A 22,453-nucleotide genomic window follows, 5' to 3' on the forward strand; every position below is an offset into this window, starting at 1 on the left:
ATTTTTCTTGACTTCACTTGGCCTTCTCGGGGTAACCATCGTCTCATGCAGTGGAAAGTTGTAGTTCAGTATGTGCCGGTTGACAAAAGTAGAGCCAGCCAAGGATGAAAATTTCATAGTGAATAATCTCAAATCTATCTACATATCAATAAGAGTTGATTTTAAAGCCTCCCAAATCAACTAAAAAGGTTTGGAATTAACAAAAGCAAAACAAGAAACTGACCTTGGAGAGAACGCTTATCTCAGAACATGTTTCCTCGTCTATAATTTAAAGAGTGGACTTCGGATTATCTCTAGGATCTGAGTCTATCAGTGTAAAACTTTTTATCATTATGTGAGTTATTCTTTTGTTATTCATTTATTCATCAAATATTTTGCAATCACTTAGTGGGTACCAGGCAGTATTTTAGTTGGTGTAAATAATGGGGGCAAGAATACCAAGTTGCTTGCTTTCATACCCTGCTGAGAGGAGATACTTATCTCATCTATACATTGTGTGAGCCCATAATGATAACAGTCCTAAAATTCATCTTGTGTTTTCTAATCCATTCCCTGTTTGGGAAGGGAAGTCCTGAGCACTATTATTGATACTTTGCCCACAGTGAAAAAAAAAATTGCACGAACTTTCTGACATTATCAGAAACTTTGTTTACTCACTTTTTCTTTGACATGCAGTTTTTTTGGTTGAAAAAATTTCCCATTAGTTAAATTATTTTGGATGATAAAATATAGAAGTTAATTCAGATGATCTGTGTTTCATTTGCACCTTTTAAAAACCTCTCGTGTTGTAAAAATTTAGTGGTATTTATGGTTACCAGAGTTAACGGAGTGTACAGTATTTATATACTATTGTATTATTTTCTATTAGAAGGATATAAATGACCCAGTTTGTCAGATTTTCTACATAACTATTTTTGTTTGAAATAGTATCCTGGTATTATTAATAATTGTACCTATTCATCTGTAAAAATTTCAACTTATTTAAAAGTTGAATCCATTTTAATTCTATATACAAAAGGTAGTCAGAAATTTGTATTAAAATGGATTTGGGTGGAGGGAATCACAATTTCAGCAACAAGAATACTTCATATTTTATCATTTAGGTTTTTTTTTTTTTAATACTAACAGCAATAGAGGGTTGTCCCCCCAGCCCTCCGTCTCTGAGTCAGCTTTCATTTAGTCTGAAAGAAGCATATCAAAGATGCTTCTGAGAGCTTAAGTCATTCTCTGCTAGTGATAATAAACTTTATATTTAAAGAGGTTGATTACATGTTGTCAGGCTCCTAAGATGCCATTTATGCAGCATTTTTAAATACTGTATAAGTAATTACTTTAAAAAGTTAATTCACAAAGTTTATTACCAAGGAGTATAAAGTATAAAGGAGTATAAAAAGACCCTATTATGATAAAATTACAGTGTTGGCCATAAGTGTTAACAATCCTCTGAAGACACTCGCATTCCTGCTTTTTAAAAAATGACAGGATAGACTGTCTCTAAGTTATCAATCCTTATATTTTGGGATACTTGAAAATTTCAAAGTTATGTTGCTACTTTATATAGCATACATTTTTTTCTCAAGTGATTTTTGAATAAGAGTTCCTTCCTTCAGAAAAGAACTTCTTATGTAATGTCTGTATGGTGTTCACCTGCCCATATTTACCTGGTTTTCAGGGAATGAACAGCTTTTCTTCCAAACTCTTTCCTACTTCTATAATGTCCACATAGACATCATTAAATGTGTATTTTGGTGTGTGACTCTGCACACAGACTTTCTTCACGCTAAACTCAATGAAGTGAAGAATTTCTTCCCACTCTGAATCAGCTTTTGTAACTGCTAGCCAAGTATTCTTCTACATGCATTACACTAAGCTTAACCATACTGTTCTAGAGCTGCTCTACTCAATACAGTAGCCACTAGCCACCAGTGGCTGTTAGGCACTTAGGATGTGCCTAAGTTGGCACCAAGTTGAGATATGTTGTAAGTATAAAATACAGACTGGATTTTGGTGGCGTAGTGTGAAAAAAGAATGTAAAATATCTCAAATTTTTCTTATCAATTACATGTTAAAATAATACTTTGAATATATGGGTTACAAAAAATACATTATTGGACTTCCCTGGTGGCGCAGTGGTTGAGAATCTGTCTGCCAATGCAGGGGACACGGGTTCGAGCCCTGGTCTGGGAAGATCCCACATGCCGCGGAGCAACTAGGCCCGTGAGCCACAACTACTGAGCCTGCATGTCCGGAGCCTGTGCTCACAACAAGAGAGGCCGCGATAGTGGGAGGCCCGCGCACCGCGATGAAGAGTGGCCCCCGCTCGCCGCAACAAGAGAAAGCCCTCGCACAGAAACGAAGACCCAACACAGCCAAAAATAAATAAATTTTTTAAAAAAACAAACATTATTTTAAAATACTATATTAATTAATTATTACATAATTATTTTCACCAGTTTCATTTTACCTTTTTTAATGTGGTTACTAGAAAATCTTAAGTTACTTACATGGCTCACATTATATTTCTAACGAACAGCATTGCTGTAGAAAATGTCATGTCAATCATTATCCAGGCAGCCAAATCACTATCTTTGCTTAATAGATAGGTCTATTCCAGACTTTCTTTTCCACGATTCCTTGGAAACTACATGTAGTTGCTCGCTTATCATGTGACTTCGCAGTGCCTGTGTGTGACTTGGGAATAGTCTCTTTTACACATAGACACAAGAAGGATCACACAATGTCATAACGAGTACCACTCAGAAAAAAGGTTTAGACTATCAACGTGTATGAAACCATTGCCTTTGTTGTAAAATGTTGCATTCATCATTTTAAAAAATAATTTTTACCATTATAAAGGTTATATTACTTTATGGATCTTTACCTATGAGCTTTGTAAATGAATGTTATATATGAAATAAGGGTTAATGATGAAAGCCTAACTGTTTGCTGTAGTAAACATTAAGTTATGGTTTTACTGCTTTAACTGATAACACTGTATACTATGCATGAGTATTAGAATAAGAAACATACTTTACTGATTCTTCTATTTTATTACTGTTGAAAATAGTTAACATAACTCAGAGTTATAACATGCTGTACTTGTTTTATTGAACATTTTAAGACGTATATAAAAGACAGCAAACTCCTACTTAAACTAAGAGATCAACACAGAGATTATGTTTTAATCTCATGTAATTTAACGTAAGTGCTATATGTAGTATACTTTGAAATATTACTCAGTATTTTTTTTTTTTAATTTTTATTTATTTATTTATTTTTGGTTGTGTTGGGTCTTCGTTTCTGTGCAAGGGCTTTCTCTAGTTGTGGCAAGTGGGGGGCCACTCTTCATCGCGGTGCGCGGGCCTCTCACTGTCGCGGCCTCTCTTGTTGCGGAGCACAGGCTCCAGACGCGCAGGCTCAGTAGTTGTGGCTCACGGGTCCAGTTGCTCCGCGGCATGTGGGATCTTCCCAGACCAGGGCTCGAACCCGCATCCCCTGCATTGGCAGGCAGATTCTCAACCACTGCGCCACCAGGGAAGCCCCTCAGTATTTTTAATATCAAGCATTTTTAAAATAACCTTCTAGATATGAGCTTGAATATTGAAAATTCCCAAAATTACATATTTTAAATTTCAGACGATCAGCAATAAGATGGTAATTGCATCTGGTATAAATATGGTAGCTAAGCAATAAAACATTTATTTCGATCATTACAGAAATAGTCTCTTGTAAAACAACAGTTTTGTCTTAATATTTAGGAAACCAGAATTCGGGCAATGGATAAGGATAAAAAGAAAAGAATCCATAATTTCTCTGTCATCAACCCTGTTGCTGGACAGGCTACAACTCATATTTTTGCAGCTGACAACAGAGAAGATCTTCAGAAGTGGATGGAAGCCTTCTGGCAGCATCTCTTTGATCTTAGTAAGTTGACGTTTGGATTTTCTAGTAGTATATTCATGTAGCATGAAAGGACGTACATAGCAATCTAAATATTAAGATTATATTATAATTGTATAGTTTGTATCAAGAATTTGTTATGCTCTTGAATAAAATGGTGGTATATCATCAACGCATTGATGCTTTTTTCTCTCCATCTTTCCCCAGTGCATGACTGATTATAGTATAGTATACCTTTGAATTCCTAGTATACTTACCTGTTACTTTTAAGTTCTTCTGGTCCCTAAAACAACTAGACCACATTTTTTCAAAATATTCGGTCAAACTACTTAAGGCAGTGTGTTTGATCAAAGGGATAGTAAGCTACATGAGGAGTAAAAAACTTCTCTAGGGTAGTGATGATCATAAAATATTGAAATGTTCAAAAGGAGATTCATTTTTATGTAGGCTTCTGTTAACTCTCAATTCATTATTATATCATTTTGGACATCATCCAAAGAGATTTTTTTTTTTAACTGCACATATGGTTTTTCAGTTTCAATAATACAGTTCAATGGCATGGATTATAAAAACAATGTGATAGTAACGTAATAGAGTCCTAGTATGTAAAATATGTGAAGTTCTAATATTCTCAATTTAAGGAGGAATTTTATCAACAGGAAAATGTTGAAATTGTATATTGAAGATGTAGACTATTGATAATGGCTGTTTCTAAGCAAACTAAGCCTACTGTAGATTCAATCAGAATTTTATGTCTTTAGAATACTTTTCTACAGAACTGAAAAGTAGAGCCATTTCCAAACAATAGAAAGTTATTTCTGCAACTCCTAGAAATAATCCTGGAGATATTTTAGGACATCTTAGGAGCTGTTACCGAGAACTCTAAAAACAGTTAATAGCTGCAGTCCTCAGATTAATTTTTATAAGTCTTCTCTGATCCATGGCCTGGTCAGTTATTACACTGATGGTTGAGGAGGGGGAAGAAAAGGGGTCTAAATTTATTGATTACCTTCCACATACCATATGGCTTCATTTATTTTTCATAACCCAGTGAGGTAGAAATTTTTTCCCACTGCTCTAAAGATGAGAAAATTGAGGCCTGAAAAGGTTACAGGTTTATTGCAGGGAACCAGAGGACTCCCTCCATGGCTTTCTTGGATTCTTTAGAACTTGTTTTCCTTAAGTACTATCCTTTGGCACTCAGTAGATATTTAAATATTTGTTCCAGGCTTATTAGCATGAGCTACATTTCTTTATTTTAAAATTTCAGCTGATCTTAGGTGTGTAACTTAAAAGACAACAACTTCCTTTCATTTGCTGATCACAGCTAAAATTTTAACTGCTTTCCTAAATGCTGTGATTTAGAGAGTCTGTCTCATAAAAGACTGTGTTACTTTTAGAAATGATTCTGGCATTTTATAATTTTTATGTAGACAAAAACAGGAAGGAGGAGTAAAGGAAGGTAAAAATGCCAGAATATTATAGTCTGGATATCAACTACTATTAGATGATCTCATGTTTTCATTCCCCAAATTATGTAAAATTATCATGCTAAAAGAGGGACTTAGAGGGATAAGAATCTCATGACATTTTTATACTGTCAAAGTAATAAGAAAGTGATGACGACTAGGTTCTCAGGTCTGGCTACTTTTTTAGTATTTAATGCTTTGGGGATAAAATCTGCCAATCTATCTAATTTTTAAAGTATAAGTTCTATTACATTTGCTGTTTAGAATTCATTGTGTAAGATATGAAGGTATGAAGCAAAGATGGAAGGGTTTATACTTTATACTATCCTGAAGATTGACTTGTACTTAAAAATTTTTACCCTCCTAGTGATAAGTGTAGCCTCTTGTGATCTGAGGTGAAATATGATCTGTAGAACAAAGTAGAGGATAGATATCCAGGGCAGAATAAAGTAACAGTAATTTAATACTTAGAACAAATTTCAATTACTTGACTTAGCTTAAGAGTATAAAATCATGAGGGTGAGATAATTGGAAATCATGAGAAAACACTAATGGAACTCGGTGTGTTTAGCCTGTGGAAGAACAGCCTAAGGAGTGAGGGTTGGGAGGCAAGGGGGAGGTAATAGCTAATTTTTAATATTTGAGAGCTAACAAACATGTAAAAGAGGAATGACACTTGTTTTGGACGATCAAATAGGGTAGAGCTAGGAATGGTGAGTCAAAGATAAATTTTTTCCAAACATTTAATAATATAAATACTGAGTTAAATAAGCAGCTTGACTGGGAACATTGTAACAATAAATATGGTGGGAAACATCTTCAATATACAGATTTTATGTGAACAAAATGTATCCATTTAATATTTCATATTGGGCCTTTATTTTTATGTTAGCATATTAGTATTACATTTACCTATGCATGGTAAAATTTATTTACTGGTAAAATAAATGTTTAATTGTAACATCTTGACCAGTGAACATACCACATTTATACCTATGACTCTGTAATACATGGGATAATGTGGCTTTATATTCCAGTTTTCAACATGATTAGTATTCTGCTATCAGTTTAACAATGAAAAGCTTTCATCTATCAATATAGAAAAAAATACTGCACTATATAACTTGTCTAAGGTTTGACAGAGAATTGTTTGCTGGTTTAGTGTTTCATTACTTTCCCAGTAGATAAGACCTTTTTTTCCTGCCCCCAAGAAGGAAAGGCTGGCTTTTACATATTCATCTAAAAAAGTAGAAAGGAGGAATAAGTTATCAGATCTCAGATCCTACTAGATTTAAATTCTACAGAACAACCTTTGAAGCCTCAAACTCAAGATTTTATTCCCTTTATAAATTGCTGTGTGAGTTATTTTGAAATTTTTACCATATTCTATACTTAGCATTGTAATAAAACATACTGAAAGTTTTTTTTCATGTTTCTTAACTATTTTTTATGTTTCTAAGCATACTGAAAGTTTTTTTTTATGTTTTTTAACTATTAGGTGGTGGATTTTAAATTTATGCATGTATTACCTTATTAACATGACAGTAAATTAGACTGAAAACAACAAAAATAGATAATTTGACTAAACATGAAGTGTCTTTCATTTTTAAGCCATGGAAAATAAGTTGGATATTGAATATGGAGGTTGAGAATTAATAAGAGAGAAATATAGATCATAAATCAGTATTAAAAGGCACGTGTATATTACATTTACTTTTCTGCTAATGTAAGATAGAATATAAGAATGGTAAACCTCCATAACTTACTTTTATAATGAATATATAGACACATAGTTTCTAGCACAGCTGTTACCCAGCGTGCAGGTTCACACTAAAGACAGAAAGGTTAAATTTTTTTTACACCCACTCAGGAGAAATAAATCTGAGAATTTTATTTTGAGATGAACATAGTAAAACATAATTACAAGAAAAATTAATGTTGTCCACACTTTTAAACTTTAACTTAATAATTGAAACAACTTATTCAAGAGTATTTTTATTATTATTCTGAATGCCTAATGGCTTTATTTAAAGTGTCCTTCCTAAAACAGATTAGATCCAGTTAGAATTTTGAGTGATCTGTCTTTATAGTAACAGGTTTTTATATACCCTAACTAAAATGAAAATACAGCATTTTTCTAGTTTCCTGATTTTTGAAAGGGCATGATAATCATCTTCAGAGATCATTTTTATATAAGCAATTCTTATTTCTTAATTAAAATTTTCAAAGTTAAAATCATTTTTGAGAACCACTACTGCTTATGTTTTTTTCTACTTCCTTCTAGGTAACTATATTTCAGTTAATTTTTACCTTTCAACTGTCTTAAATACTGGATGTTTTTATTTAATGTTTAAAATGAGAGAATTTATACAAACCTTGCGGTAAACAGAGATTTTAGTTATTGACCATCTAGTGAAGTAGTATAGTATTTAATAGCCTACAGATCTTAGCTTAATATCTGTTCATAGAGATTTATATTTAAAATAGAGTACTTTTATGCCTAGACTTAGACTTTGAAATTATGGGAAGTACTAGGATTTTATAGTTTCTTTAAGATAATGCTTTATAAATTCACTTACTTTTCAAAGCAAAAAATGTGTTAATATCTGTTGAAAATTAAATATACATCTTCACATTTATGTTTTAAACTAGCCTGCCTTTTTCTGTCTTTCTTAGGCCAATGGAAGCATTGTTGTGAAGAACTTATGAAAATTGAGAGTATGTCACCACGGAAACCACCTTTGTTCTTGACAAAAGAGGCAACCTCAGTCTACCATGATATGAGTAAGTGGGGTTTGTCTTTTCTAAGCTGCAGGGTAACAAAAACAACATTGTCCTTACTCAAGCAGCTTATTCTGTTGACATTAAAATGCTAAAATTTTCAGGGCACAGTCAAAATGAATGAAAAAAGACTATGATTATAGTCTAAGGAACTCATGTTTAATAGATGAATTAATACAAAATTAATGAATACACATTTTTCATAGTTTGAATGCTTAAGATCAAACAAAAATGTTAAGGCTTCAAAATGAATAAGGGTGCACTGAAAATAAATATTAGCTGAGTAGCTGATGAAAATTCTGAAATGTAAACTTGAGATTCTAAAATATAATTATGTTCAGTAATTTTTTCCATATTTTATTAAATTTGTTTTAAAGTAGTGTTGATAAATGAATATTAATAAATGGACCCTTTCATCTCAGGCCAAAAAATTGGTTAAGTTTAATACTTTGGAAAATTTTAAATTTCTAGACTCATTAATATTCCATTTTCCCACACTTGGAAGGGTATTTGTCTTTGTGGGATTGCCTCAGTGAATAGTGTTATGAACAAGCACAAGTCAGAGCTAAATTCTAGTGTATTTTTCCACCAGTGTCCCTGCACTTACATATACCTTAAAATGTTGGATTTTAAATGAAACATTTGAGTTTACACATTTGAATATATCATGTAATAGACGTTTATCTGTGTTCTGTTTTTCCCAAGGATCATAACCAAAGTGGTATTAGGGCTTCACTCTGTTTCCATGGGTTTTTTGTTTTGGATTTTTCCCCTATTACAGAGACTGCTGGTCTACAGGAAAGAATACTAATCCAGTTACATTTTCCCAGTTTACATATCAGGGTTTTATAAAAGGGAATCCACTCTTACCTAGAAGTCAGAATAGATTTTAAATCCAAAAAAGATATTTTAGAAATACTTAACCTGTAGAATTCAAAAAAATTCTGATGTAGCTCCACTCCTTTGAAAGCTGGATTTTACACATTTGTTTAGGAATATCTTTAAGTGTGTGTGTGTGTGTGTGTGTGCGCAGTGCACGGTACATGATCTCCTTTTTTTTTTGGTTCCATTAGTTTGGTTAGTTTTACAAGTAAACACATTAAAAAAAAAAAACACTTGCTTATTCTAGTCTGTTCTTGATAACTATTTTAGATAACATATTGTAATAACTTTCTTGGGCAAAGCATATACTGCTTTTGAATTTTTTTCCATGTATTTTTTCTTAAAATTATTACAGGCATTGATTCACCTATAAAACTTGAAAGTTTAACTGATATAATACAAAAAAAAATTGAACAGACAAATGGAGAGTTCCTTATTGGTCAGCATGAAGAATCCTCACCACCTCCTTGGGCCGCACTCTTTGATGGTAATCACCAAGTTGTCATCAAGAAAAAGGTATTATCTCCTGCAAGCAAGCAGTTACATGATGGGAAAGGGAAAAAGAGGCGAGCTCCCCTTCCTCCTTCTGGTAAAGCTGCATTCAGCTTAAAAACACAGAGCAACACGGATCAATTGGTTAAGGACAACTGGGAAAAAACAAGTGTATCTCAGACCTCGCCTTTGGATACCAAATTATCAACCCTAATGCATCACTTGCAGAAACCAATGGCTGCTCCTCGAAAACTTCTTCCTGCCAGGAAAAATAGTTTAACTGATGGTGAGCACACAGACACTAAAACCAATTTTGAAGCCAAGCCAGTGCCAGCTCCACGGCAGAAATCTATCAAAGACATTTTGGACCCTAGATCATGGTTGCAGGCACGCGTGTAGAAAACCCTTAATGTCTAAGACATTTAACAAAATCTGTAACTGTGAGGCTTAATTCAGAAGCACTATAGATGTAGTAATATGTAATTATGTAGGTAAATATGACAGTGATTTACATCAATAATTAATAAGGTATTAGGTGTAAAAAATGTTTTATAATGAAGAAATGGATTTCTCTAGCAGAGTGCAGGAGGCAGTTTCTAGACAATATCCCAATTGTTGGAAGGGTTAATTTATTCCTAAGTTAGTACCAGGCAGTGAAGAAGCACTAGGCAGAAGAAAGCATTAAAATTTCTTTGGGGAGGGATTGTCTAGTAATTTAAAATGTGTTAAATAAGAGCCATATTCTCATTGTGAGGATTTTAATACTAATGGAATGTTTCAAAAGTTTTATTCAAACCACAAATTATAGAATCCACCCAAGAAAATTTCTTCTTAGCATTCTGGAATTCTCATCTAATGGTCCACTGGCTCTCATCTATTGTTTAACTCACTAGTTAACTCAGTGACCTTTCAGATTCCTGAGATAAATTTTGGAATATTAAATTCTTCATTTTTAAAGGGAATATGTAATGTGCTGTTCAAAGTTGTTTCCTTGATGAGCCCTGAAATCCTGTTGACATTAACTCTCATAAGTAAAGCAAAACATTTTTTAGTTTAAGGAACAGGTAGATGAAATGTACTTTACTTCCACTTTTCTATGCATGGTACTAATTTCTATTGTGACATTGGCATTTGGGGAAGTGAGTAGCTGATTAACACCTTAAGATTCATTCAGTACTTATTTAAAAAGCAGATGGCTGATTCAAAATATCAGAAAAGTTGGCCATGATAATAATTTTCAGAATTAATCCATCTAAAAGATTTTAATTAGATTTCCTTTTTCTTGTAAGGGTTCATGTCTGCTACTGATATTTGTCATTAAAAGTCATACTCTTACAATAATGACATTGGAATCATTTCCATAGGATGTAATTTCCATAGCAACTAATCATAGTGACACAAACAAGATTATGAAATCAAGTGATGAATAAATAGCAACAGAATGAGTACCTCAAAGGAACAAAAAAATCCATTTTCTTAATAATTATGCTTCTTATAAACAACAGCTAGACAATTTAAAAAATCTAATCAGAATTTTCAAGTAAAATAAAGCAGTTTCCATAAGGTGTCAGCAACAGCACTAAAAATCTCAAATCACACTGAACCCTAAATGTCATTGCAACAAATGAAAATATAAGAATTAAATTACTGCCCTGTGTATAATCTCTAGAGATCTTTTTAAAGCTTGTAAGAACTCTATTTGGATCAGAACTACATTATTTCAAAGTAAAATGAACACTTGACAAAAAATAACATTAATTTAAATGGAGCCTTTCATTATTTTTAGATAGCAGAGTCTTTTTTCATTTATGTAGCATGATGTAACTGCCAGGTTACTTTTGTGTTTACCCAGGACTCCTAGTAAGAATTGGGACTCAAGGGAGTAATGATACAAAAGGTCTCTTGTGGCTGGCGACACCAGGATAGACATAGCATTTGATGAGAAGGAAATCCTGTATGCTTGCCTGATAGAATTTAGAGAAAATCAAGTGTATGAAAACCTAAAAAGGTAGGATTACTTTGTTTTTTCTAACTAGAAGGCTCTCGTAAGTCTCAGTTGTGATTGCCAATTCAGTAAATGACATTAAAAATCTAATGGATATTATTTTTGTTTATTTTGTAAACCTCACTGCTGTTTTTGACAGCATTTTGACTGTCGTTGCCACTGAATTATTGAGCTAGAAGATGCTGCAGGAAAAATTGTTTCTGAAACTGGCATCTAAGCATTCTTGTTTTGTTTTTTTGTTTTTTTTTAGTTAAAGCCTTCCTTAGAACAAACCAGTGTTAAAACTTCCAAATTATATTCTTGTCATTTCTCCTTATGCGTATTATATCAAGAAGGATTTAAGTTGTACAGGAAACAGAATTTGTTCTTAGAGAAATTACCTAGCAGTTGTGCCCTTAGTGGGCACTTTGAAACAAGCCTGAAGCCCATCTTCCTAGAAACATTTAGGCGAAGCCTGACCAAGGACCACCTCCCCCCCAAATTATTTAGGCTGTTTTTGGGGTCCCATCTTACTGTATGTTACAAAGCCTTTAAAATCCGACTGTAGTCTTCAGCTGTACTTCTTTTGACATGGTACTCATTAGATGTTAGTTCTCCCCACTCTCCACTCCCCGCGAAAGGTATAATAAAAAGTTAAGGATCCTTCCCTCCTTCCCTCCCTCCCTCTCTCCCTTCCTTTCTTCCTTCCACAGTTAAACAAAAATCTAAAAATACTTAGTTAAACACTTTGTCAAGGAGTTTGTCAAAAGAACTATTTGTTTTCTCATTTCCTAAACCGGAAGTTTATGACAGAGAAAAATATACCATGTAATAAAAACATTTCAGCTTTTTATGAGCTGGCTTTTTACATTCCTTGTTTGTCCTTTTCATTTGTTTCTTGATATATGAAGACTATAAACTTGAAACAAGGAGTTAGCTGTCAGATCTTGATAATAATGTTATAATTGGAGATACATAATAGAAAGAATAGGTATTTTATTATAATTCAGATGATCTGATAATAATATCTTAGAAAATTACATTTCAAGCTCTGGGATATAAATTACTTAAAACATCATTAAGATAGTATTTTAATTGCTACAAAGTAGTGAGCTTTTTATTTAAACATCTTGCAAGGACAGAGAAAGCATTTTGTTATTATAAATGCACACCTCCTAAGGTAAACAGTCTTTAAAAATATCAGGCATGCCAACTCTTGGTTAGTTTTGTTAAATCCTCCCTAACTGTCTGCAGTGCCCCCCTGACTTCTTTTAAATGGACGTGCATGTACGTGGAAAACTAAATCCATTTATTATAAATGCCTTATCTTTACCCTTTAGGTTCCTACTAAATGTATTTTACCGGGTACTGTTTATTAAAATGGAAGCTGCCTTGATTTAGAGACAATTCATGTAAGGTAGATTAAGCAGTCAAGTATTTCTTTAGGCTTATGTTCAGCTCCTCAGCCACCTACTGAGAAGTTAATTAATTCAGTACAAAATGAAATTATAGGGCAGTTTGGTGTAGTTTATGTTAAATGCCATTTGAATGTAATCACCTGTGTTACCTTGAACGAGGAACAGCCATACTAGATAGAGATAGAATGCTGCACCATGAGCAAGAGAAGTGCTTTGGCAGGAGAAATATCTGTACCTGTGGTTAGAATTTATCAAAACGCATTGTCTTTTTAAAGAGTGAATTATTGAACAGTAATTAAACTTTAACTGATGACCATTTATATTCTCATAGTTGTCTTTGGTGTTCCATTAGTCTTAAACTACAATGTAGATAGAGTTGACTTTTTGCATTTACATTTCAAAGACATTACTATTTGTAAATGTTTACATGTTTATGTGTAACTGCTTCATTGCTAATAATAGTTATAATGAAAATAGTTTATTCTGTATCATGCATATTCTAAGTTAATACTAGAAAAGTGTTACCTTTGAATTTTTGAGACGAGATTTCAGTTGAAAATATGGTCAGATATGTTATTTTCTATGACATACTTGTATCATTGGCATTGTTTATAATTTTTATTTTTTAATTAAATGCGGGTCAAGCTTCTGGATTAAAAAGTATCATATCATGGATACATATATATTTTTTTTTAAGTATTAGAGATTGATAAGGAAGCCAAGGTCATGTGATTAAAACTTCTATATTTTAGAAGAAGTGATTCATGAAAACATTTTCTAGATTTTTCCTTTAGGTACCCCCTCTGGGCTATAGACTGATAGAAGTAAACAGTGTTGTGAAATCAGGTTAAACAGAGAAAGACATACTACCCAGCAGCTGGTGCTAATTATTGTAAGACTAATATTCAATAGCCTTGGTATAACTTACATTTATTACAATGTTGTATATAATCCTCTTACACTGTACTCTTCTGAAAATCCATTGATGTAACCTTAGTTTTTAGGTTAGTGGTGCATAATTTCCCCAGAGCTTAAGTTACTCTGATAATAAATTAGGGACCTAGGATACTCAGCTGCTGTTAGCCACAAGGAGACTCATTTTAATGCACCTCCCTCAGTACTTAATTTATTCCCATGGAGCACCTCAGGGAAGAGGGAGAGAAATGAGCAATCCTGGCTCAAATATATTATTTCAGCATTTTACTTCTAAATCTGTAGCGTGACCAGAAATATTTAACATTCCTTTTTAGAAGAAACGTCCCTTTCTCTAAGGAGAGAGGACTGCTAATCAGTGTGCTCAGATAAGCAAAATACCTTAAGGTTCAAATAACATAAATTTAACTATTAAAGAAATATTAACATTTTTATTTATCTCAAGATAGGAAAAAATACCAATCCTGGCATGTTTGATAGGCAAAGTCATTCCAAATCTTGCTAAAATTGTGTTTTAAATTGCAGCAATTTGCTTTGAGAGATGTGGTAATCTCTTAATGTAACTACTAAAGGAGAGATAGATTGAAAAGATCTTATATATACATAATTATGCTGTATCATAAACATGTTGCAAGATATCAAAATAGATCATTTTGCTGAAAATGAATACTTTTCTGAGTGTTGTATCAAGATATATTTTATTTTTGTTTACTCAAAAGACGACAAATTTTTTTTGTGTGAATGGATATATTTTTGTTGAATTTAGCCAACTAAGAAACATATTTTCAACTTAATTAGTTGCAGCAATTTTAATTTTACCTTAAAGGGGAGAAAAAGTATCAAGAGTTATCCATCTATTCACCTTAAGTATTAAAACATATGTTTTATATTTATTACATATCAAAGTAGAAGTATATACATACATATACATACATGTACCCTGTCAAATCTTCAATCCAGATATTTTCAATTAATTTTAAAAGATTCTTTTAAAATGTGCTGCCACTGCTAGCAGAGTCAAAGTCCAAACCTCTTTCCACAGTTTACAGGAAACATCACAACCCAGCTTCGACTGCCATTCCCTTCTAGGCGCTTTCCTCTTGTGCTCTCATCTTTTGGACATTGCCTCAACAATCTGTGCTGTTTCTACTTGCTCTTCATTTCTTATGCTGTCCTCTCTTTGCCTAGAATATCTTTTCTGCTCCTCTTCTTCATGCATTCTCCTCTCAACCCACAGTCAGCAAATGTTATTCATTCTTCAAAATGGTAGCACCACTAAATTCACAAAGACTTTGTACCCTCCTCAACCTCCCCATCTAGGTGGAGTTATACTCCTTCCTCGTGCTTTGTACGTACCTCTATTTATAGCCTAAGTCCTTGTTTGTATTTCTGTATTCCCCTATGTATTAATTTTATGAATTTGTTGCTCCTGCATAACAAATTACCATCAACTTAGAACAACACCCTTTCATTATCTCACATTTCTTTGGAATAGAAGTCTGGATGGGCTTCAATGGGTTCTCTGCTTAGGATCCCACAAGGCTTATATCACGGTGTCAGCCAGGCTAGGCTCTAATCTGGAGGCTCTGGGAAAATCCGCTTCCAGTCATTTTTAGGTTGTCAGCAAAATTCAGTTTCTCATGCTTGTTGATTGGCCAAGGGTCACTCTCCTAGAGACCACCCTCCAGTCCTTGTACGTGGCCCCCTCAACCTTCAAAGCCAGCAACAGCTCATTAAACCTGACACATCCAAATTCTCCTTAAGGAGGATTTGAATCTGTCTGACTTTCCTATCCACAATCAACTGGAGAAAACTGCTTTTTAAGGGCTCATGTGATTAGATGTAGCCCACCAGGATAATCTCCCTTTTGATTAATTCAAGGTCCACTGATTAGTAACCTTAATTACATCTGGAAAAATCTCTTTTGACTATAATGTAACATAGTCGTAAGCATGATATCATATTCATAGGGCAGGAAATCTTGGGGGCCATTTAAAAATTCTGCCACCTACCGCAAGTTAGATTTTTCAAGGGTAGGGAGCATGTCTTATTTGACTTTTAACCCTGTCATAATAGTAATGAGGGAGGATTATTGTGTTTTTATTATGTGTAAGGTATTGTGCTAAGCACATGAATTAACTCATTTAATCCTTAAAATAGTTCTCCTAGTAACCTCACTAAACAAATGTAATATAGGAGACTTGCCCAGGGTCACACTGCATGGTAGTTAAGAGTGTGATTTCTGGAATTAGACCTTGATTAAATTCTAGCTCTGCCATGACCTAGCTGTGTGATGGGGCTGGGTTTTTTTTAACCTCATCTAAGTTTGGGGGTTTTTTTTTTTAATCTTTAAGCTAGAAATAGTACTTACCTCATGGGATAGTTGTGATTACTCAATAAGATAATGCATGTAACACATAGCCTTCAGTTGTTTTTACGACCTTACATGTAGCGTGAAACAAATGTAGAAAGAAAGGAATGAAAAGATACAGCTGATATATATGTGTGTGATATGTGTATATACATATATATATATTCTTAAAAGAAATTATAACCCTTGTCCCATTTTTATTTTTTGCTTGATGAGAACATACTGGAATTACAGTACATAAGAATTTAAGAGATACCTAAAATATGTCCATATACTCACTGTCCTAATATAAGAACCCTATGTTATGCACTCTTGGAGTTTATAAGATTAAGAAGAATACTTATTCCGGAGAAGTTCACATTGTAGTTGGTGGGATCAACTGTATTAGAGAATATCGATATAGATTACTGCTTAAACTTGCCTCCTGTATATATAACATAAATATATCTGTATACAGACATTTAAAACAATCCATACCTACCATCAGTGAACTTAAAAAATTAGTTGAAAAGATTAAATAATACATAAAATAACAGTGGGCAATATAAAAGAACAGTCAGTGTAACACAATTAAGCATCTGATTTTAAGTGGTATGAGAGATCCGTGAGGGGTATGAGAACTTTTACACAGCAATTTTTCGACAAGTGCAAAAGGCCTTATATCTTTTTACTACTAAAATGATGAATTAAGCAGTGCAAAATTATATACTATGAATATCTTTGCTGTGAGAACAAGTCATAACAGGAAGATTTTTCAAATCTAGGGGAAATAAGTGGAATAGAAGTCAATTTATCCAACAGGCTCCTGGAGGAGTTTAATTTTATACCATTCAAATTTAAGGGAGATTAGTTGTCGTGGAAGTTTGTGGAAAGGAATGGATTGGATAGGCAGCCTGTTGTTAAGAATCAACCAGCAGATTAGCATGGCTGAAGTAAAAGTGGCAGTAGGGGAAAAGTAGGGTATGTTGGACCACATGCAGGACCTTAATGCCAATTCAAAAAAATAAGTTAAACTAAGTAGGAGTAGTTGACAACAGGACTAGAGTTGGCAGAGTTAGTTGAAAGAGCACACAGCTTATGAATTGGGAGAATTGGATTCTAGTCCCTGGTTTACAATTAACTAGCCATCTTGCCTTGGGTAAGCTATTATTTACCCGTTCAACTTCATTATCAGTAGAACCACTGAAATGGCTGTTGGTGTTTGTCTCAAGCTAATCTAGGGAGCCCTAGGTTCCTGAGTTGATGCCCTTAGAGGCTGCAACCAGTGGGGGTGATGCCAAGTGAGTGAGTCTCTGGTGCTCCCTCTCCTAAATCTCCTAAATCAGCTAGAGCAGCTCCAAGTTGATCTGTTTAATTTTAAACCCCATGAGGTAGTATTATAATAGCCACCGTTTTACAGGTGAGCAATTTGAGGCACAGAACAGTTAAGTAACTTGCCCGAGGTCTCATGGTGAATGAGATAACATTTGAAAGTAATCAGTCATCATTCCAAAGTGAGTGATCAACCTCCTCATTGTACTACAACCTCTAATAAACGTGAAATAACAAAAAAACATTGAGAGCAAGTTTTGCCAGGCTAGCCTGAAAACTCTTTTTCCCTAGTGATGTGATCACTTGGAGTATCTCTTTGTATTAAAGCCCCCGATGAAAATCGATTTCATTCACAGTTACATCCAGCCTGTACTATTCTGGGCATCATGTCTGGCCCTGGGAGGCATATGGGAGGGGAGGTTTGGGTATATGTAAACCTGACTCTACTAGCAGGCCGTGGAGAGCATTGTAATAGAAATATGAAAAGGAGGAAAAGATCAATTCCATCCAGGAACATCTGGCAGGATGGGTATTTGAGCCAGGCTTGAAGTATGAGTTGGTTTTCATTAATTACATTTCTTTTTGGTAAAAAAGCAACAGGTGATAACTTAAGCAAAAGCAACAACAGCAAGACTGGTGGGGGACTTTATTGAAAGGCTATTAGAATCATCCAGAGGAATGAAGGGGGCCTAAGGAAGGTTGGACAGGACAAGTCAGGGTCCTCAGCAACATAAAGATTGAAAGAATAAAGTTTTATTCTCCTAGAGTAGTGACTACATCAACATATTAAAACTTTTTAATATTGGGGTGAAAAAATGAATCACAGAACTTAACATCTGGAACTGTGGTTCTAAATCAGGAGTAATTTGTGTTCACCATGGAATATTTGGCAGTGTCTGGAGACATTTTTGATTGCCCCGACGGAGGTTCAGAGTGCTGCTTGAATCTGGTAGGAAGAGACCAGGGATGCTGCTAAGTCTTGTAGGATTGGGCTCTGCAGATATGGGAAAGGGCCTTCTGCACAGGGAACAGAATGAACAATGGGGCAGGAGGATCATGGTGGTTTAAAATATGTCCACAGATTCGTTCACACTTCTTCAAAGGTAGAACGTAATTCTCCTCCCCTTGAATTTGGGCTTAGGGATTCACTTCTAATGAATAGAGTATGGTGGAAGTGATGCTGTGTGACTTGTGAGGCTAGGATATGAAGGAGAGTTTATACCTAAGCACTCTGTCATGGATCACTGACTTTGAGGGAAGCTAGCAACTACACTCCCTCAGTCCTGGAAGAGATCCACGTAGAGAGAAACTGAGACCTCTGCCCCACAACCAGCACCAACTTTCGAATGAGCACTCAGAAGCGGATCCACAAACCTAGGCATGATGGCAGCCTCCAGGGAAATTCCAAGCCAGAACCACCCAGCTAAGCACCTCCTAAATTCTTGACCTGCAGAAATTGATAATAAGATAATAAATATTTATTATTATTATTTTTTAACATCTTTATTGGAGTATAATTGCTTCACAATGGTGTGTTAGTTTCTGCTTTATAACAAAGTGAATCAGCTATACATATACATATATCCCCATATCTCCTCCCTCTTGCGTCTCCCTCCCACCCTCCCTATCCCACCCCTCTAGGTGGTCACAAAGCACCGAGCTGATCTCCCTGTGCTATGCGGCTGCTTCCCACTAGCTATCTGTTTTACATTTGGTAGTGTGTATATGTCCAAGCCACTCTCTCACTTCATCCCAGCTTACCCTTCCCCCTCCCCATGTCCTCAAGTCCACTCTCTACATCTGCGTCTTTATTCCTGTCCTGCCCTTAGGTTCTCCAGAACCTTTTTTTTTTTTTTAGATTCCATATATATATGTGTTAGCATACGGTATTTGTTTTTCTCTTTCTGACTTCACTCTGTATAACAGTGTCTAGGTCCACCCACCTCATTCCAAATAACTCAATTTCGTTTCTTTTTATGGCTGAGTAATAGTCCATTGTATATATGTGCCACATCTTCTTTATCCATTCATCTGTTGATGGACACTTAGGTTGCTTCCATGTCTTGGCTATTGTAAATAGAGCTGCAATGAACATTGTGGTACATGACTCTTTTTGAATTATGGTTTTCTCAGGGTATAAGCCCAGTAGTGGGATTGCTGGGTCGTATGGTAGTTCTATTTTTAGTTTTTTAAGGAACCTCCATACTGTTCTCCATAGTGGCTGTATCAATTTACATTCCCACCAACAGTGCAGGAGGGTTCCCTTTTCTCCACACCCTCCCCAGCATTTATTGTTTGTAGATTTTTGATGATGGCCATTCTGACTGGTGTGAGGTGATATCTCATTGTAGTTTTGATTTGCCTTTCTCTAATGATTAGTGATGTTGAGCATCCTTTCATGTGTTTGTTGGCAATCTGTATATCTTCTTTGGAGAAATGTCTATTTAGGTCTTCTGCCCATTTTTGGATTGGGTTGTTTGTCTTTTTGATATTGAGCTGCATGAGCTGCTTGTAAATTTTGGAGATTAATCCTTTGTCCGTTGCTTCATTTGCAAATATTTTCTCCCATTCTGAGGGTTGTCTTTTCGTCTTGTTTATGGTTTCCTTTGCTGTGCAAAAGCTTTTAAGTTTCATTAGGTCTCATTTGTTTACCTTTGTTTTTATTTCCATTTCTCTAGGAGGTGGGTCAAAAAGGATCTTTCTGTGATTTATGTCATAGAGTGTTCTGCCTATGTTTTCCTCTAAGAGTTTTATAGTGTCTGGCCTTACATTTAGGTCTTTAATCCATTTTGAGTTTATTTTTGTGTATGGTGTTAGGGAGTGTTCTAATTTCATTCTTTTCCATGTAGCTGTCCAGTTTTCCCAGCACCACTTATGGAAGGGGGTGTCTTTTCTCCATTGTGTATTCTTGCCTTCTTTATCAAAAATAAGGTGACCATAGGTGTGTCGGTTTATCTCTGGGCTTTCTCTCCTGTTCCATTGATCTCTATTTCTGTTTTTGTGCCAGTACCATACTGTCTTGATTACTGTAGCTTTGTAGTATAGTCTGAAGTCTGGGAGCCTGATTCCTCCATCTCCGTTTTTCTTTCTCAAGATTGCTCTAGCTATTTGGGGTCTTTTGTGTTTCCATACAAATTGTGAAAATTTTTGTTCTAGGTCTGTGAAAAATGCCATTGGTAGTTTGATAGGGATTGCATTGAATCTGTAGATTGCTTTGGGTAGTATAGTCATTTTCACAATGTTGATTCTTCCAATCCAAGAACATGGTATATCTCTCCATCTGTTTGTATCATCTTTAATTTCTTTCATCAGTGTCTTACAGTTTTCTGCATACAGGTCTTTCATCTCCTTAGGTAGGTTTATTCCTAGGTATTTGATTCTTTTTGTTGCAGTGGTAAATGAGAGTGTTTCCTTAATTTCTCTTTTAGATTTGTCATCATTAGTGTATAGGAATGCAAGAGATTTCTGTGCATTAATTTTGTATCCTGCTACTTTACCAAATTCATTGATTAACTCTAGTAGTTTTCTGGTAGCAACTTTAGGATTCTCTACAGATAGTATCATGTCATCTGCAAACAGAGACATCTTTACTTCTTCTTTTCTGATTTGGATTCCTCTTATTTCTTTTTCTTCTCTGATTGCTGTGGCTAAAACTTCCAAAACTATGTTGAATAATAGTGGTGAGAGTGGACAACCTTGTCTTGTTCCTGATCTCAGAGGAAATGGTTTCAGTTTTTCACCATTGAGAACGATGTTGCACGTGGGTTTGTCATATATGGCCTTTTTTATGTTGAGGTAAGTTCCCTCTATGCCTACTTTCTGCAGGGCTTTTATCATAAATGGGTGTTGAATTTTGTCGAAAGCTTTCTCTGCATCTATTGAGATGATCGTATGTTTTTTCTCCTTCAATTTGTTAATATGTTGTATCACATTGATTGATTTGCGTATATTGAAGAATCCTTGCATTCCTGGGATAAACCCCACGTGATCCTGGTGTATGATCCTTTTAATGTGCTGTTGGATTCTGTTTGCTAGTATTGTGTTGAGGATTTTTGCATCTATGTTCATCAGTGATATTGGCCTGTAGTTTTCTTTCTTTGTGACATCTTTGTCTGGTTTTGGTATCAGGGTGATGGTGGCCTCGTAGAATGAGTTGGGGAGTGTTCCTCCCTCTGCAATATTTTGGAAGAGTTTGAGAAGGATAGGTGTTAGCTCTTCTCTAAATGTTTGATAGAATTCGCCTGTGAAGCCATCTGGTCCTGGGCTTTTGTTTGTTGTAAGATTTTGAATCACAGTTTTAATTTCAGTGCTTGTGATTGGTCTGTTTATATTTTCCACTTCTTCCTGGTTCAGTTGTGGAAGGTTGTGCTTTACTAAGAATTTGTCCATTTCTTCCAGGTTGTCCATTTTATTGGCATATAGTTGCTTGTAGTAATCTCTCATGATCTGGCTAATGGTTTATCAATTTTGTTTATCTTCTCAAAGAACCAGCTTTTAGTTTTATTGATCTTTGCTATTGTTTCCTTCATTTCTTTTTCATTTATTTCTGATCTGATCTTTATGATTTCTTTCCTTCTGCTAACTTCGGGGTTTTTTTGTTCTTCTTTCTCTAATTGCTTTAGGTGTGAGGTTAGGTTGTTTATTTGAGATGTTTCTTGTTTCTTGAGGTAGGATTGTATTGCTATAAACTTCCCTCTGAGAACTGCTTTTGCTGAGTCCCATAGGTTTTGGGTCATCATGTTTTCATTGTCATTTGTTTCTAGGTATTTTTTGATTTCCTCTTTGTTTTCTTCAGTGATCTCTTGGTTATTTAGTAGCGTATTGTTTAGCCTCCATGTGTTTGTATTTTTTATAGATTTTTTCCTGTAATTGATATCTAGTCTTATAGCATTGTGGTCAGAAAAGATACTTG

At 34.7% G+C, this 22,453-nt stretch overlaps 1 protein-coding gene across 1 annotated transcript in view; it reads left to right on the top strand.

The window, feature by feature from the left end:
• Positions 1 to 10,040, top strand: part of RTKN2 (rhotekin 2) — a 79,738-nt gene extending 69,698 nt beyond the window's left edge. Inside the window, exons 10-12 of the mRNA XM_061197983.1 lie at positions 3,759 to 3,924; positions 8,046 to 8,153; positions 9,388 to 10,040. Of these exons, the coding sequence (XP_061053966.1) occupies positions 3,759 to 3,924; positions 8,046 to 8,153; positions 9,388 to 9,923 (810 nt within the window). The 3' untranslated portion in view covers positions 9,924 to 10,040. The remainder of the gene's footprint in view (positions 1 to 3,758; positions 3,925 to 8,045; positions 8,154 to 9,387) is intronic.
• The last annotated feature ends 12,413 nt before the right edge of the window (positions 10,041 to 22,453 follow it).

Source organism: Eubalaena glacialis, chromosome 1, assembly GCF_028564815.1.
Source record: "Eubalaena glacialis isolate mEubGla1 chromosome 1, mEubGla1.1.hap2.+ XY, whole genome shotgun sequence".
In the NCBI taxonomy this organism is placed as follows: domain Eukaryota; kingdom Metazoa; phylum Chordata; class Mammalia; order Artiodactyla; family Balaenidae; genus Eubalaena; species Eubalaena glacialis.